Below are 17,219 nucleotides of genomic sequence, written 5' to 3'. Positions count from 1 at the left end.
CATGTACATGTGCGTTTTTTTCCGCGACAGAAAATGCAGCATTTTCTCTGCGTTTTTTTACGATGCGTTTTTTTTTTTTTTTTGCTGCGTTTCCGCCAAGTAGGGCCTTAGCCTAAGGCTGTGTTTGCATTTTGCGTACATGTATTGTCTGTGGTAATAATGGAGCGCATGCCACCCTTTTCTAAGGTCTATGTCAATGCTGTAAAACATGTTTGAATGTTGTTATTGGCAGCTTGGGCAAGACGGTTTCTACTATTAATCATGTTTGGAAAATAGAAACTAAATACAAAAAATAGTGTGAATCTATATCCAGTTTTACTTAGTAGAGATATAGACAATACTTTGCCTTTAAAATCTTGCCCAGTTGTATTAGCCATTTACAAGATTTCTGTGCGAATAAAATGAACAATGAACAAAAATATACTCAGCTCATATCTGATGGTTGTAAAGAATAGACACCAAGATACAAGCTGTCACCTATCCTATTAATATAATAATAATAATAATAATAATAATAATAATAATAATAATAATAATAATAATAAATAAATCCTATTAATATTATAAATGTGAAAGTTTGTGAGTTTGGATGTTTGTGGGTTTGTGTGTTCGGATGTTTGTTAGTCAATCACGCAAAACCCGCTCGACCGATTTGGCTGAAATTTTCCACAAACATAGTTAATACACCCCATTGCGCAATAGGCTACTTTTCGTCACAATAGCGCACATACGTTTTTCCCAGGACCCCCACAAACCCCAAACTCACACCACCATCTCTGCAATCTAACACACTTTGGACCATAGCAAGCCACAAAATTCATATTGCCCTCTACAGCCTCGCCCTTAACCCCACACAATCTCATATACATAGACTTTACCACTTTACCCCTCACTTTAACGATATTCCAGGAGGCTCTCTTTAACGCTCTGGAGCAGCCATGTTTGCCAACTCCCACTGCTCTGACAATCCGCAACACCGCCCACCCATGTCAATACCCCTAGGCGGTCTAATAAATGCAAAAAAAAAAGTTTAAAAAAAGTAAAAAAAATATTAAAAACAAAAAAAACAGATTAAAAATTCAAATCACCCCCCTTTCCCTAGAACACATATAAAAGTAGTTAAAATCTGTGAAACACATACATGTTAGGTATCCCCGCGTCCAAAATCGCCCGCTCTACAAAGGTATACAAATATTTTTCCTGTTCGGTAAACGCCGTAGCGGGAAAAATGGTCAAAAGTGCCAAACCGCCGTTTTTCACTGTTTTGATTCTGATAAAAATTTGAATAAAAAGTGATCAAAGCAATAACATTTCCCGAAAATGGTAGAACTACATAGTTCACCCAGTCCCGCAAAAAAAGACGCCCTATACATCCCTGTACACGCACGTATAAAAAAAGTTACGGCTGTTGGAATATGGTGACTTTTCAAAAAAAAATTTTTTTAACAGTTTTGGATTTGTTTTTAAGGGGTCAAAATGTAACTAAAACCATATAAATTTGGTATCCCCGGAATCGTAATGAAACACAGAATACAGGGGACATGTCATTTTCGTTGCACAGTGAACGCTGTAAAACCAAAGCCCGTAAGAAAGTCGCAGAAATGCATTTTTTCTTGAAATCCACCCCATTTAGATTTTTTCCCTGCTTCCCAGTACATTATATAGAATAATTAATGGTGGCATCATGAAGAAAAATTTGTCCCGCAAAAATTAAGACCTCATATGGCTCTGGGAGCGGAGAAATAAAAAAGTTATGGGGTTTAGAAGGAGGGGAGTCAAAAACGAAAATCAAAAAATGCCATCGGCGGGAAAGGGTTAACTTCAAATACCTCTGTCCAAAAGTCACTGTGTAAAGTTTCTCACAACACCGTATATATAGCAGCTCAAATACAAATTAACTTCAACACAAAAGTCTCACGTATTCTCTGAATTACAGCAAAAACAAGATACAAAGTTACATTTCATATCCCACACCTTATACACACTACGAAAACCTTACCCGCGCCTGTATATACCCACTTCTACAATCACCGCAGACGAAGTCGCGGGTACCAGCTAGTAATATTATAAATGTGAAAGTTTGTGAGTTTGTGGGTTTGTGAGTTTGTGTGTTTGGATGTTTGGATGTTCAGATGTTTGTTCCTCAATCACGCAAAACCCGCTCCACCGATTTGGCTGAAATTTTCTACAAACATAGTCACTACACTCGATTGCGCAATAGGCTACTTTTCGTCACAATAGCGCACATACGTTTGTGCCAGGACCCCCACAAAACCCAAACTCACACCACCATCTCTGCAATCTCACACACTTTGGACCATAGCAAGCCCCAAAATTCATATTGCCCTCTGCAGCCTAGCCCCTAACCCCACACAATCACATATACATATACTTTACCACTTTGTCCCTCACCTTAACGATACTCCAGGAGGCTCTCTTTAACGCTCCGGAGCAGCCATGTTTGCCGACCCCCACCGCTCTGACAATCCGCGACACCGCCCACCCATGTCAATACCCCTAGGCGGTCTAATAAATGCAAAAACAAAAACAAAAAAAAGGGAATAAAAAAAATACAAAATAAAAAGTATTACAAATTCAAATCCCCCCCCCCCCTTTCCCTAGAACACATATAAAAGTAGTTAAATACTGTGAAACACATACATGTTAGGTAAGCTGTGTCCGAAATCGCCCGCTCTACAAAGCTATACAAATATTTTTCCTGGACGCTTAACGCCGTAGCAGCAAACATACTGAAAAGTCCAAAACCGCTGTTTTTTCACTATTTTCATTATCATACAAATATCAATCAAAAGTGATCAAACCAATAGCATTTCCCGAAAATGCAACAACTAAAAACTACACCCGGCCCCGCAAAAAAAGACATCTGCCGACACAGACAAATAAAAAAGTGACTGCTGCCAGAATATGGCAACTTTTACAAACAAAAAAATGTCAACACACTACTGGCAGAAAATAACAAATCATACAATGTGGTATATCGATGTATATTAACTTGAAATACCTCTGTCCCAAAGACACTATGTAAAGTTTCTCACAACACCGTATAGCAGCTCAAATACAAAGTAACTTCAACACAAAAGTCTCACGTATTCTCTGAATTAGAGCAAAAACAAGATACAAAGTTACATTTCATATCCCATACCTTATACACACTACGAAAACCTTACCCGCGCCTGTATATACCCACTTCTATAATCACCGCAGACGAAGTCACGGGTACCAGCTAGTAGTATATAAAGCTGTACCAACCCTTTAACATTGTGTTATTGCTTTTTTCAGACAGGTACTTTAACTGAAGATGGCCTTGATTTATGGGGGGTCGTACCATCAATTGATAGCAGGTAATCATTTTACTTTCTATTGTATATTACTTATTTATAGGTAAATCTGGCAGTAAAACTTATGTACAAAAATTGTGTAGCAATTGTCTTTTGTGGAAAAAGTGTCTAACGTTTAGCATTTTCTAACATATTGCTAAGATGGGGACACAGCTTAGTGGGAGGGAAGCGTTCTCCCACAACTAGAAAGATTTAGGCTAGAAAAAAATTGCGGGGTTTAACAGTCAGAGCAAAGCAAACCCCATGCCCACTTTGTGGTAAAAATTACGCTGCGGACAGATATGGGCCACAGAGGAATCCATGCTGGATCAGTGGGTAAGTGAAGAGGAGAGAACCATGCAGCTAATATTACAAACATGCAGACAAGCCTGTATCACAGATGACTGGGAACTGGTACTTACACCTTTCCTTGCATCTAATGCAGAGTTTTTCTGATTCATTTTGTTTCTTTTAGATTTCAGAAAGTTCATATGTTTACAAATGGAAATAACTTATCCTGGTGTCCACTTCTAGCAGCAATGACATGTTGCCACTCGTTGATTATTTTGGACGGAAAAATACAGGGTGATCCTATGGACCTTAAGATGTTTGAAGGCACAAACTGGGTAATGCTGCCATCTAATGGGGAAACAACATACAGCTATCTAAAGTATTTCTTACCATGAAAGTGTCATAATAAATGTGTAAGCATTTTGATAAGATTTAAAATGCAGCATGCTTCTAACAGAGAGGCCGACTACACATAGGAACATTTACAACTACAAAATAAAACTTTTGTATAGACCAAGATAAATCTCAGGGGGGAGTTGCCTTCTAATAAAGTGATAGTATTTAATATTATTAGGATATAGTACAAATGCATGATTGGTGGGAGTCCTACATCTGGCACCTTCAACCCACAGTAATCCTAACAGTGAAAGGGCCACTGGAGTAGAGTAGTGTCCCCTTGTTTGTTTTTCCTCCGTAGAAGTGATCCTGGCCATTAGGCTGGTCAGGAGAATACTGTGACGGAAATGCAGCTCTCCACTCATGTCACAGTACTTTCATTTCCAGGATCTTTGAGATTTGAAAAGGTTGGATCCCTCTAATAAGAGCCATAGCTATAGAAAGGGGGGGGGGGGGTAGAAGTAGCAATCACTACCGTGCCCTGGAACCTTAAGGGGCCCAAATTTCTCTGTATAACATAAGAAGTTACAACATGTATTATAGATAAGTTACAGCCCCATTACAGATTTTGCATTGAGAACTTCACGTTACAGTATCAATTTAATTGAGATCAATATGGATTTCAATCATGATTTACACCAGGTACATCAGGTACGTCCTTCTCCACAGCAGCGCCTATAGCGCTGTATAGTGTGAGTGGGGAGGAACCCCTCCTCCCCTCCTGATAATACTCGTCTATGGAGGAGTACTGTGTGAGCAGAGGGAGGTGTTCCTCCCCGCTCACACGGTACAGCGCGATAGGCGCTGCTGTGGAGAAGGACGTTTCTGACTGACTGTCAGAAACACCCTTCTGACTGTAAAGCGCTACGGTACCGGGACCGATAGTGCTTTACCCGGGGCACAGATCGGGAAAGCTGACAGTGCACTGAATTCAGCACACTGTCAGCTTTCCAGCAGTATATAGAACTGCCTGTGCCCAATCTGATGAAAGGTCCTCTTTAATATACATTACATCACAGTAAATGTAAATTCTATGAAAAGAGTGGTTATTTTTTTCTTGACTCATGATGTTGACAGTAGTAGTAGATTTCTACTCACTGTATGTATCCTTATGCAGCTTTCATCTTCTTCAAAAAGTCTTATGACCACAGTGTGACTTCTTTTTTCTAGCACTGACTGCTGAGCCAATGCTAGGCCTGCAGACAGTAGTGGATTATTATAGGATCTTTTTGTGCTTCTGCTGAGTCCCAAGACTCCTAGGAGGCCCATAGCCACCCAACTTTCTCACTGGCTTTAAAGGGGTTGTCCCATCTCAAGGATCCTATCTACACTGGTAGATTATGTAAATTGAAGACTTTTCTTAAATATATTGCTTTTGAAATGCTGCTTTGTTTTCTTGCTATGTGAAATTATTCCTCCTATTGCTTACACAGTTTCCATAGTGCTGGACCTGTGTGATAGGACAGGACAAGTGACATCACTCACTGCTCTCACTGTTATCTACAGTTATCTTGCAGTTTGCAATTAGCTGAACTGATTATCTCTCTATGTAAACACACAGATAACACTGAGTCAGTTCTCTAGAAGCATGTGCATCTGCACACCTGTTATAATATTCTAATTTCTGCTGGTTGCTATAGAGCTGTCTTAGATTGTTAACATTTTTGTTACATACATTTGCATGCATGAAACATTTTATTGAATTATTTTATAGGAAATTGACCAATCCTATCAAGTGGACAATAATGAAAACATGCCAAGAAAACACCATCTTGTTGTAAAGCCTGGAATTCATTCTACTGCAGTAAGTATATTAAACCATTTATGTATGCAAAACAATAATAGAAATAGTCGAGAATGGATTGTGATGATATGCAGCTATGTCTCCAGCATATATGATAAATGATCACAAGTGTGATCTGGTCTTGCTACAAGAAGGCATAAAAGTGATTTCCCTACTACTCTATTAAAATGCTCTCAGAGGTTACTTTTAAGTAGTGAACCTCTTGATGAGAGATCATTGACTGATAGACAAGTCTCTACAACCTGCTCAAAGACATTTTGCAGATCTGACAGACTTTTAGTGGGGGGCGCATCCTTGGACTTCACCTTTTTCAGGCAACCACTTTAGACTTGTGTAAAGCGCATAAAGTGCTTGCATGGATATGTGTGATTTCCCTATTATGAAGCATATGAGCCACCTCTACTGCTGTGTCAGTCTCACCAGAACTAATAGACCTTGTGATGAGCCAACTTGTCGACTCCAGTATTTTTCCTGAATATCCATATCTTAGCTTTTGCATGGATGGACAGGGTTAAATTCGTATTTTTCTAACTATCATGGAACTCGCATGATGCAATTAGACGATTAGACAATTTTCTTAGCCAAGATACCCCTATCAATGAGCTGAATGTTGCTGTTCCTCTGTTCTTGGGAAATCTTCTTCATGGCTGGTCCTCAATTTGAACCAGCAACCTTTTGCTTGTAAATGAACCTAACACACAATTTGAAAGCAGGTTGTAATTTGTAGTATACAAGAAGAAAAAGATTTTTCCAACACCAGGAGCAAAATAATGTAGTTACATAACAAGAATCTTCGTAACTAATCATATGCTAAATAGTGGAGAGTCGAATTTATATATGTGATAGCCAAGGTGATTATGTATAAAATGATGGTAGTCTCACATTCGAAGCCGTAGTGGATGATGAGATATGGAGCCTGAAAGTCAAAAGTTGAAAACATTGTTACCCTTTTGCACATATGTATATGCATATGCCTTCAAACTACATTTCTAAACTTTTCTGTTATTTTCCTATGACTGGACTGTTTGTAGACTACAGTGGATGGACTTATCATACTACAACAATTTCCATTTTCCTCAAGCCTCCAGCGTATGTCTGTTATATCCCAAGCTATAGGAAGTGAAGAGCACATGGTTTTCATGAAGGGAGCACCTGAAATGGTAACAAACTATTGCACTCCTGAGTCAGGTAATGCATAATATTTGATTTGATATAGAGGAGATTGGGGGATATTCATAGGGTGTCAGTTATTCGGTGGGTTGTAAAGTTTCTCTTATAAACATAGGCTAGAAAATGTGGGCTTTTTGTGCATCTACACAATAGTTACACTCTACTGATTCTGGCATGGTTGAAATGTTTTCTCTAGCACACACCGTTCCTAAACAATCATTTGTTAGTTTCAGAATCCAATGTACTAACTACACTCTCTGTCAGGTGGGCAGTCCCTGGTTTTCTGCTCCAGATTAGAACCACCCACATGACAGTAGAGACTCTAATTAGTATATTTGGTGCCGAAACAGTAACAGTACTATCAGTACAGATTACCCAGGAATGACGAGTGCTTCTGAATTAGCAAAGAGGATTCTATTAAAGGGTGCAAAGAATTGAAGTTGGTCGAGGTGGCGAAAGGTCCTCTTTAACTTGTTAAAATATACCTTAGAGTTGATTGGATTTATTTGCGAAAATATATGCGTGGTCAGTCCAAAATAACTAGAATATGGGTAAGTTGTTTCCAAAAACTGTACAAAGGACCAGGGGACATACGTGTAGTAACAGTGTCTAAAACATTTGATACATGTGACACAAAGCATGTTTGATAGTTTTTCGGCATGAATTGAGCATCTTGCTTAGTTAATCTCTCCCACTTTGTCGTAATTTAAAAGGGCTAGGTGTTAATTTATAGAACATAAAAGGACTAGATGCTTATCTAATAAAAATAATGGCATTAACAATAATAAAACAATTAATTTTGAATGTGTTCTGTTAGGATACTTTTGTTATAAATTATGGGAATTAAATTTAAAGGGATTCTACCATTAAAAATCTTTTTTCTGTGGCTAACACGTCGGAATAGCCTTTGGAAAGGATATTCGTCTCTTACCTTTAGATGGGATCTCCGCCACTCCGTTCCTTAGTAATACCGGTTTTTACCGGTATGTAAATTAGTTCTCTGGCAGCGATGTGGGCGGGCCCCAGCACTGAAAATGCGATGAGGGCGTCCCCACCGCTGCCCGAGAACAGGATCCTGCACCGCCTCTATCTTCTGCTGGATCCTCCCCTTCTTTCTTCGTCTTTCTTCTGACACCTGCGCAGTTGGCTCTGCCACTGAGACACTAATAGAGCCGACTGCGCATGCACACAAATTGCGGCCTCGGAACTATAGCCACGCATGCGCAGTCGGTTCTACTAGTGTCAGAGCCGACAGAGGTGAAGCCGCCGAAGAAAGACGAAGAAAGAAGGGGAAGATCCAGCAGAAGATAGAGGCGGCGCAGGATCCTGTTCTCAGGCAGCGGTGGGGACGCCTTCATCGCATTTTCAGCACTGGGGCCCGCCCCCATCACTGCCAGAGAACTAATTTACATACCGGTAAAAACCAGTATTACTAAGGAACGGCGCAGCGGAGATCCCATCTAAAGGTAAGAGACGAATAGCCTTTCTAAAGGCTATTCCGACGTGTTAGCCACAGAAAAAAGATTTTTAATGGTAGAATCCCTTTAAAGAGATGAGAGGTTGATCCAGGCATTTATTCCTACATATTAATTGAGGAAAGAATTTTTCCCCTGATATTAGGAAATTATCACCCTTGATTTCCTCTGAATCAGCAAAGATTATAGGTTGAACTTAATGGACCTATAACTTTTTTTTTTTTTTTGAAGTTTATAAACTATGTAGCATAGTCATTTAGTGCCCACATAGCAGCATAATCTGCCATTGTGCAACAAGCAGGGTGATCTGTCAAGTTGTGTTTTTCCAAAATAGACTATGAGAATAAGCCTGCTAAATCTAAGTATTATATTATACATATATAATATTACATTGTAAAAAAAAAACTGTAATATGTGCCAGGAAATTATTAAAAATATTAGGAATTATAATATGTTTCTCTTCCCAGTCCCTGAAAATTTTTCCAGTGAACTTCAGTTATACACACTCCAGGGTTTCAGAGTGATCGGCCTAGCATATAAAACAGTACAATATATAAAAGATATGACTATAGAAAGTTACACAAGGTAAGTATGTTATATGAATACAAAAATGACAGATGAGCATTTTAGCTTTTTCAGGATTCTTTGGCATTTACCTATAAAATGCTTTAAATTAATATATATTCCTAATCATGTCACATAATCAAACTCAATTTATCTAGGGAGGAGGTGGAATCAAACCTTACATTTCTAGGTCTACTGATACTTGAAAATCGATTAAAACCAGAAACCATTCCAGTTTTAACAGAGATGAACAGTGCATTAATACGGACGGTTATGATTACAGGTAAATATCATGCATTGCCTACTAGTTAAAGAAAAATTACCCAAATACTAACTTTTCTAATAAGTATAATGTATAGGAATTGGTTCTCAGTGGAAGAAACAAATACGATAAGGTGTCTAATTTACTGAAAACTGGGATAATTTAAAGGGGATGTCTAGGACTTGGGCTCCGACTCCAAGCACAGCCACCAATCGTGGCCTTCATAGTCATACTGTGCACTTCATTTACCAGGCACAGTGTTGTACATTCTGTAGAAGCCTGGTAGGACAGAGTTACGTGTAGAACCAGGTGCAAGCATTATAGAATAGACTTCACTGTGCCTGTTAGCACTGTGGCCTCTCTAACCAGCTGATTGGTGTGTGTGATCCGAAATTGTTGGCCACTGTTAAATATAGAACATTAATATTAAATGGTTACTACTAGAGATGAGCGAACACTAAAATGTTCGAGGTTCGAAATTCGATTCGAACAGCCGCTCACTGTTCGAGTGTTCGAATGGGTTTCGAACCCCATTATAGTCTATGGGGAACATAAACTCGTTAAGGGGGAAACCCAAATTCGTGTCTGGAGGGTCACCAAGTCCACTATGACACCCCAGGAAATGATACCAACACCCTGGAATGACACTGGGACAGCAGGGGAAGCATGTCTGGGGGCATAAAAGTCACTTTATTTCATGGAAATCCCTGTCAGTTTGCGAATTTCGCAAGCTAACTTTTCCCCATAGAAATGCATTGGCCAGTGCTGATTGGCCAGAGTACAGAACTCGACCAATCAGCGCTGGCTCTGCTGGAGGAGGCGGAGTCTAAGATCGCTCCACACCAGTCTCCATTCAGGTCCGACCTTAGACTCCGCCTCCTCCGGCAGAGCCAGCGCTGATTGGCCGAAGGCTGGCCAATGCATTCCTATGCGAATGCAGAGACTTAGCAGTGCTGAGTCAGTTTTGCTCAACTACACATCTGATGCACACTCGGCACTGCTACATCAGATGTAGCAATCTGATGTAGCAGAGCCGAGGGTGCACTAGAACCCCTGTGCAAACTCAGTTCACGCTAATAGAATGCATTGGCCAGCGCTGATTGGCCAATGCATTCTATTAGCCCGATGAAGTAGAGCTGAATTGTGTGTGTTAAGCACACACATTCAGCACTGCTTCATCACGCCAATACAATGCATTAGCCAGTGCTGATTGGCCAGAGTACGGAATTCGGCCAATCAGCGCTGGCTCTGCTGGAGGAGGCGGAGTCTAAGGTCGGACCTGAATGGAGACTGGTGTGGAGCGATCTTAGACTCCGCCTCCTCCAGCAGAGCCAGCGCTGATTGGCCGAATTCCGTACTCTGGCCAATCAGCGCTGGCCAATGCATTCTATTAGCCCGATGAAGTAGAGCTGAATGTGTGTGCTAAGCACACACATTCAGCACTGCTTCATCACGCCAATACAATGCATTAGCCAGTGCTGATTGGCCAGAGTACAGAATTCGGCCAATCAGCGCTGGCTCTGCTGGAGGAGGCGGAGTCTAAGGTCGGACCTGAATGGAGACTGGTGTGGAGCGATCTTAGACTCCGCCTCCTCCAGCAGAGCCAGCGCTGATTGGTCGAATTCCGTACTCTGGCCAATCAGCGCTGGCCAATGCATTCTATTAGCCCGATGAAGTAGAGCTGAATGTGTGTGCTTAGCACACACATTCAGCTCTACTTCATCGGGCTAATAGAATGCATTGGCCAATCAGCGCTGGCCAATGCATTCTATTAGCTTGATGAAGCAGAGTGTGCACAAGGGTTCAAGCGCACCCTCGGCTCTGATGTAGCAGAGCCGAGGGTGCACAAGGGTTCAAGTGCACCCTCAGCTCTCCTACATCAGAGCCGAGGGTGCGCTTGAACCCTTGTGCAGCCTCAGCTCTGCTACATCAGAGCCGAGGGTGCGCTTGAACCCTTGTGCACACTCTGCTTCATCAAGCTAATAGAATGCATTGGCCAGCACTGATTGGCCAGAGTACGGAATTCGGCCAATCAGCGCTGGCCAATGCATCCCTATGGGAAAAAGTTTCTCACAAAAATCACAATTACACACCCGATAGAGCCCCAAAAAGTTATTTTTAATAACATTCCCCCCTAAATAAAGGTTATCCCTAGCTATCCCTGCCTGTACAGCTATCCCTGTCTCATAGTCACAAAGTTCACATTCTCATATGACCCGGATTTGAAATCCACTATTCGTCTAAAATGGAGGTCACCTGATTTCGGCAGCCAATGACTTTTTCCAATTTTTTTCAATGCCCCCAGTGTCGTAGTTCCTGTCCCACCTCCACTGCGCTGTTATTGGTGCAAAAAAGGCGCCAGGGAAGGTGGGAGGGGAATCGAATTTTGGCACACTTTACCACGCGGTGTTCGATTCGATTCGAACATGGCGAACACCCTGATATCCGATCGAACATGTGTTCGATAGAACACTGTTCGCTCATCTCTAGTTACTACCTTTAAAAAAACAAAAACAAAAGAAAAAACTTAAATCAATAGTTTGACCATATACAGTCCTATGAAAAAGTTTGGGCACCCCTATTAATCTTAATCATTTTTTGTTCTAAATATTTTGGTGTTTGCAACAGCCATTTCAGTTTGATATATCTAATAACTGATGGACACAGTAATATTTCAGGATTGAAATGAGGTTTATTGTACTAACAGAAAATGTGCAATATGCATTAAACCAAAATTTGACCGGTGCAAAAGTATGGGCACCCTTATCATTTTATTGATTTGAATTCCCCTAACTACTTTTTACTGACTTACTGAAGCACAAAATTGGTTTTGTAACCTCAGTGAGCTTTGAACTTCATAGCCAGATGTATCCAATCATAAGAAAAGGTATTTAAGGTGGCCAATTGCAAGTTGATCTCCTATTTGAATCTCCTCTGAAGAGTGGCATCATGGGCTACTCAAAACAACTCTCAAATGATCTGAAAACAAAGATTGTTCAACATAGTTGTTCAGGGGAAGGATACAAAAAGTTGTCTCAGAGATTTAACCTGTCAGTTTCCACTGTGAGGAACATAGTAAGGAAATGGAAGACCACAGGGACAGTTCTTGTTAAGCCCAGAAGTGGCAGGCCAAGAAAAATATCAGAAAGGCAGAGAAGAAGAATGGTGAGAACAGTCAAGGAAAATCCACAGACCACCTCCAAAGAGCTGCAGCATCATCTTGCTGCAGATGGTGTCACTGTGCATCGGTCAACTATACAGCGCACTTTGCACAAATAGAAGCTGTATGGGAGAGTGATGAGAAAGAAGCCGTTTCTGCACGTACGCCACAAATAGAGTTGCCTGAGGTATGAAAAAGTACATTTGGACAAGGCAGCTTCATTTTGGAAACAAAAATTGAGTTGTTTGGTTATAAAAAAAGGCGTTATGCATGGCGTCCAAAAAGAAACAGCATTCCAAGAAAAACACATGCTACCCACTGTAAAATTTGGTGGAGGTTCCATCATGCTTTGGGGCTGTGTGGCCAATGCCGGCATCGGGAATCTTGTTAAAGTTGAGAGTCGCATGGATTCCACTCAGTATCAGCAGATTCTTGAGAATAATGTTCAAGAATCAGTGACGAAGTTGAAGTTATGCCGGGGATGGATATTTCAGCAAGACAATGATCCAAAACACCGCTCCAAATCCTCAGGCATTCATGCAGAGGAACAATTACAATGTTCTGGAATGGCCATCCCAGTCCCCAGACCTGAATATCATTGAACATCTGTGGGATGATTTGAAGCGAGCTGTCCATGCTCGGCGACCATCTAACTTAACTGAACTTGAATTGTTTGTCCAAAATACCTTTATCCAGGATCCAGGAACTGATTAAAAGCTACAGGAAGCGACTAGAGGCTGTTATCTTTGCAAAAGGAGGATCTACTAAATATTAATGTCACTTTTCTGTTGAGGTGCCCATACTTTTGCACCGGTCAAATTTTGGTTTAATGCATATTGCACATTTTCTGTTAGTACAATAAATCTCATTTCAATCCTGAAATATTACTGTGTCCATCAGTTATTAGATATATCAAACTGAAATGGCTGTTGCAAATACCAAAATATTTAGAACTAAAAATGATTAAGATTAATAGGGGTGCCCAAACTTTTTCATAGGACTGTATATATATATATATATATATATATATATATATATATATATATATATATATATATATATATACACTCACCGGCCACTTTATTAGGTACACCATGCTAGTAACGGGTTGGACCCCCTTTTGCCTTCAGAACTGCCTCAATTCTTCGTGGCATAGATACAACAAGGTGCTGGAAGCATTCCTCAGAGATTTTGGTCCATATTGACATGATGGCATCACACAGTTGCCGCAGATTTGTCGGCTGCACATCCATGATGCGAATCTCCCGTTCCACCACATCCCAAAGATGCTGTATTGGATTGAGATCTGGTGACTGTGGAGGCCATTGGAGTACAGTGAACTCATTGTCATGTTCAAGAAACCAGTCTGAGATGATTCCAGCTTTATGACATGGCGCATTATCCTGCTGAAAGTAGCCATCAGATGTTGGGTACATTCTGGTCATAAAGGGATGGACATGGTCAGCAACAATACTCAGGTAGGCTTTGGCGTTGCAACGATGCTCAATTGGTACCAAGGGGCCCAAAGAGTGCCAAGAAAATATTCCCCACACCATGACACCACCACCACCAGCCTGAACCGTTGATACAAGGCAGGATGGATCCATGCTATCATGTTGTTGACACCAAATTCTGACCCTACCATCCGAATGTCGCAGCAGAAATCGAGACTCATCAGACCAGGCAACGTTTTTCCAATCTTCAATTGTCCAATTTCGATGAGCTTGTGCAAATTGTAGCCTCAGTTTCCTGTTCTTAGCTGAAAGGAGTGGCACCCGGTGTGGTCTTCTGCTGCTGTAGCCCATCTGCCTCAAAGTTCGATGTACTGTGCGTTCAGAGATGCTCTTCTGGCTACCTTGGTTGTAACGGGTGGCTATTTGAGTCACTGTTGCCTTTCTATCAGCTCGAACCAGTCTGGCCATTCTCCTCTGACCTCTGGCATCAACAACGCATTTCCGCCCACAGAACTGCCGCTCACTGGATGTTTTTTCTTTTTCGGACCATTCTCTGTAAACCCTAGAGATGGTTGTGCGTGAAAATCCCAGTAGATCAGCAGTTTCTGAAATACTCAGACCAGCCCTTCTGGCACCAACAACCATGCCACGTTCAAAGGCACTCAAATCACCTTTCTTCCCCATACTGATGCTCGGTTTGAACTGCAGGAGATTGTCTTGACCATGTCTACATGCCTAAATGCACTGAGTTGCCGCCATGTGATTGGCTGATTAGAAATTAAGTGTTAACGAGCAGTTGGACAGGTGTACCTAATAAAGTGGCCGGTGAGTGTATATATATATATATATATATATATATATATATATATATATATATATATAATTTGTAATATATGTTAGTGACAAAATAGGCTTTTTCTCAGAATCCCCTCCCCCCACTTCCTTGAACTGGCATTTACTCTTAATTCTTTGCTAATTCAGTGTTGATCCTCAATGATGGAAGACCAAAGGAAGTGTCAAGGGAGGTAGAAGTAGAAACACAGGCAAATTTAATCTATTGGAGTTAATAGGAAGTTTTCTATTCATATCAACACTGTTCAGTATTGCAGTGCTTTGTCCTCCATAATGCTGATACTTATAAGAATGTGGGAGACATCACAGCAGCTAGTCTCCATCCACTAGCTCAGGGACAAGTCACAATTAGAAATAGAGTCTGCATAGGGGAAAACTGCTAAAAATTAAAAGTGATATAATGGTATAATGGCCAGCAATAGCATTGCTTTCCATGTATACAGGAGCGTAACTAGGAATGGTGGGGCCCCGTGGCAAACTTTTGACATGGGGCCCCCTCCAAGAGGGGTACATGGGCTTGCAGGCTGTTTGTGAATAAGAGGGTGATGTGGGGTGCAGGGTGTGTATAAGCAAGAGGGGAAATAGGGGTGCAAGCTGTGTGCGAGCAAGAGGGTGATCTGGAGGGGGGGACTCCCCATTCCACCACACTGTTGCTCACACATAGCCTGCACCCCCATTCCTTCTTCTTTCTCACACACAGCCTGTGCCCCCAGGTCACCCTCTTTTCTCAAACACAGCCTGCATGCCCATGTACCCCTCTTGCTCACACACAGCCTGCATGCCCATGTACCCCTCTTGATCACTTAGGGCAGAATGGGGGGTGCAGAATGTGAGTAGGAGGGGTACATGGGTGTGCAGGCTGTATGTGAGAAAGGAAAGAATGGGGGTGCAGATTTTCCCACACACAGCCTGCACACCCATGTACCCCTCTTCCTCACAGCCTATAACCCATTCCCCCCATTGTACACTGACCTGTACAATCCGGGTAGTTCCGCCCACAAAAGACACTGAGTCTATGTTAGTAGATTAAAGGACCTTTGATGACATCATGATGACCTCATGTCTCAGGTCCTTCAATCTACTAGTATAGATGCCGGCACATCTGGGGACAGCGGGTAAGAGATAGAAGTTTCTCCTGCCCGCTGTCATTATACAAGTGCTGGGAGGCAGCAGGGGCCCGGACAACAGGCGGCCCCTGCTTGGGTGCAGTAGTAAAGGCAGCAATTGCTGACTTTACTACTGTTTAAAGATGGACTGTGGAGCAGGCAGCTACTCTCCATCTTCAGGCAGCCCCTGGTAGTAAATAGGGCCCCTTATGTGCTGGAGTTACTCCAGCAGGTAACGGCCTATTAAAAAAAAACAACAACAAAAAAAAAAACCTGCAACGGTAGCAGCTGTCACTGGCCCCTAGTATCCCAGTAGTTATGCCCTTGCATGTATATATATACTGGTTTATCATGAAAAGTCATCCACAAGATTTCATGCTTTGAAGTCCCAAAAAACCCCTTTAAGATGTGATTTGTTCACTCGTTTGAAAGTCTTTTACAACTGAGAAAATTCACTTGCCACCATTTATTTCCTATAGTCCAGAGACAGCTCACAAATTAGTTAATTAATTAATTAATTAATTAATTAATTAATCATGGACCATCTATATAAGGCTGGGGAGACCACACCACAATCGTAATTGTAATATTTGCTATTTCTAATTAATCTTTCTGTTACTAAGTTTGTGTTTGAAATGGTCATAGCCACTAATGTAGTCATATACATGATTTTGGCATGTAACAAATGGTTACCAAAGGTAACTAATCAAGACAACACTAAGATGGTTAGGGAAAATCTTTAAAATGTGCTTTTAATTTTTTAATTTATTATTTTAATTTAATTAGCAAAAATGTTTTACTTTGTCTACAAATCTACAAGGGAAGACTATTGAAAAGGAGAACAATAGAAAAAATCTGTTTCAGCAAACTTGTTTTATTTTTCCACTGTAGGCGACAATCTTCAGACAGCAATAACTGTTGCAAGAAATTCTGGCATAGTCCAAAAATATACCAAAGTGATTCTTACTGAAACAAGTGAACCAACCTCTAGCTGCCCTGCATCTGTTACATGGAGCCTAATGGAAAACGCTGATGCTGGTGAAATGGCAGTAAGACATTGTGGGAGTTCCTGAGTTTTAGTATTGTTTCTACTTCATCCTCTATGTCTAGGTTATAGCATATATAGAGAGAAATGACCTAGGTTTGGTGACATATGTCAATGTTCCCTGTACAATATTAAGAACTACAGTATATAATTTGGCATCATGTGGGGAACCAAATGTAAATAGTTTATGTAGTTTTCTGCTCCCTTTTCCCTGCTTTGGGTCTGGTGATCATAGACCTAATGTACATTTGATCTTTTGTTCCTCCTCTTGAAGTCATAGTTCAAGCGTCTAAATACTGTTA

The 17,219-nt window shown here is 41.1% G+C and overlaps 1 protein-coding gene across 1 annotated transcript in view; it reads left to right on the top strand.

Moving 5' to 3' along the window:
- Window positions 1-17,219, top strand: part of LOC142197895 (putative cation-transporting ATPase 13A4) — a 72,273-nt gene that overhangs the window by 35,605 nt on the left and 19,449 nt on the right. The window contains exons 13-19 of the mRNA XM_075268566.1: window positions 3,301-3,362; window positions 3,814-3,964; window positions 5,740-5,829; window positions 6,861-7,017; window positions 8,942-9,059; window positions 9,197-9,321; window positions 16,764-16,921. Coding sequence (XP_075124667.1) covers window positions 3,301-3,362; window positions 3,814-3,964; window positions 5,740-5,829; window positions 6,861-7,017; window positions 8,942-9,059; window positions 9,197-9,321; window positions 16,764-16,921 — 861 coding nt within the window. The remainder of the gene's footprint in view (window positions 1-3,300; window positions 3,363-3,813; window positions 3,965-5,739; window positions 5,830-6,860; window positions 7,018-8,941; window positions 9,060-9,196; window positions 9,322-16,763; window positions 16,922-17,219) is intronic.

This window comes from Leptodactylus fuscus, chromosome 3 (assembly GCF_031893055.1).
Source record: "Leptodactylus fuscus isolate aLepFus1 chromosome 3, aLepFus1.hap2, whole genome shotgun sequence".
NCBI lineage: Eukaryota > Metazoa > Chordata > Amphibia > Anura > Leptodactylidae > Leptodactylus > Leptodactylus fuscus.
This window is presented reverse-complemented; position numbering and strand designations above follow the sequence as displayed.